Source organism: Echinops telfairi, unplaced genomic scaffold (assembly GCF_000313985.2).
Source record: "Echinops telfairi isolate 266 unplaced genomic scaffold, ASM31398v2 ScPeMD7_2291;HRSCAF=2852, whole genome shotgun sequence".
Lineage (NCBI taxonomy): Eukaryota > Metazoa > Chordata > Mammalia > Afrosoricida > Tenrecidae > Echinops > Echinops telfairi.
In genome coordinates, this window is record NW_022106189.1 from 20,117,849 (window position 1) to 20,119,547 (window position 1,699).

Below are 1,699 nucleotides of genomic sequence, written 5' to 3' on the forward strand. Positions count from 1 at the left end.
GGGGCAGGGACATTCACATCGCAGCTATGACAGCTGTCTGTAAATGTAGTGAAGCATCTTAGCGGATCTGAAGCAGTGGATCGTGACCACTGCTGAGCCGAGGCACTGAAGAGTCTTGAGCATGATTTGCACCCAGGGGTCCCACGGGCCCGGCCTTGGCGGGGCGCCGTCGCTCCTGGGGGAGAAGACAGGGAACCATGGTGGTGTTCTGGGTATGAGCTGGGCCTAATCGTTAGCCGTTCGAAATCACCAGCCCTCCGAGGGAGAAAGGCTGATTTTCTGCTCCTGTGCAGGGTGGCGGTCTTGGAAACTCCTGGGGGCAGGCCTACCCTGCCCTAGGGGATCGCAGTGAGCCGGCATCAACGCGATGACAGGGAGTCTGACTTGGGAGTCTGGAGGCTAGGACAGAGTGGGAGAAGCCAGCAGGAGGTTGTGGGGGACACCAGGCCTCTAGGGCAGCTGTGCTGACCTGATTCCTGCCTCTGCCAGGACCGGCGGACACAGCTCCCCCACCCCAGGCCTCAGTCTCCCCAGCTGTAGACGGGGCATGGGCTGAGTGTCTGTCTCCATGTCCACAGCCTTTGGAGCAACCCCATCCCTCCGACCATAGCCCAGCACCTGCAGAGCCAGGAACCCAGGCTGGACTTCGCCTTCTTCGAAGATCGCTCCCGAGCCCCTTCACCGCCCCTGCAAGACCCCAGAGATCCAGCCAAGTGATGTCAGCTCCCACCCACCTGGGCCAAGGGCTTCAGACACCCTACAGCTGGTGGCCCGGCTCCTGTCCCATGAGGGAAGAGGGACAGCTGTGCCAGGGGACACGAGGGCCCTGAGCCACACACGCTGTGCTACTACTAGTGGGGACAGCTGGCACGGTGTGAGTGTGGTGCTTAAGGAGCCGGCTCCTACCACCGTACCTGGAGGGACACACAAGCCGTGGTCCCACACATGTGACACGTGACACGTGACACACTCAGTAGCCCTGGTGGCTCAGCACTTAAGCATTCCGTTAAGACAATGATTCCAACTCACCGGCTGCTCCGTGGCAGAAAGGTGGGCAGTCTGCTTCTGCAGCGAGTGGGGCCTCAGGACCCCGTGGAGTCAGAACGGACTGGGCCACGCACCGCAGCGCAGCATGTGACAACGGCCCTGTCCCACGGCACATAGCTAGCCAGCTGTCTTCAGGCTGGTCCAAGATCTAATTTATTACTTATTTTATATTTAGAAACCAAGCAATGTATTTATAGATGGCATTTCCAGAAGAGCCAAACCATGTAAAGTCTTCCACTGGGGGGCTGGGAAGGAGAGTGTCCAAGCACTGACCGGAAGCTCAGCCTCAGAGCTTCTGGATGCTTCTCTTCCTGGCCCAGCCTCCGTTCCCCCCTCTGGAAACTGGAGGTCCCCTGCTCCTGCTGGGCCGAAGTGCAGGTGGAGCCAGCCTGACTTTGGGAGTGGACAGGCTCGGGGGTCCCAGGGGTGAGAGGCCTGGACCCTGGGTCCAGCCACTACCTCGTGCTCTTTGTTAGGACCCAAGCACAGCCCACACTTTATGCTGAGTGTGAGGAATAAACAGGGTGGTCTTCCAGCCACCGTGTGAGCCTCGTGTTCCCTGCCTCCCCTCCCCACCCATCCCTGAGCGGAGGAGAGGGGTCTGAGAGGAGCAATGGCCTGGGAGTCGGGAGACGGGAATTGCACCCACCCG

At 60.2% G+C, this 1,699-nt stretch overlaps 1 protein-coding gene across 1 annotated transcript in view; it reads left to right on the plus strand.

The window, feature by feature from the left end:
• NLRC5 (NLR family CARD domain containing 5) overlaps positions 1-1,582 on the plus strand; it is a 68,848-nt gene extending 67,266 nt beyond the window's left edge. Inside the window, exon 45 of the mRNA XM_045293895.1 lies at positions 558-1,582. Coding sequence (XP_045149830.1) covers positions 558-717 — 160 coding nt within the window. The 3' untranslated portion in view covers positions 718-1,582. The remainder of the gene's footprint in view (positions 1-557) is intronic.
• Positions 1,583-1,699: the final 117 nt, after the last annotated feature.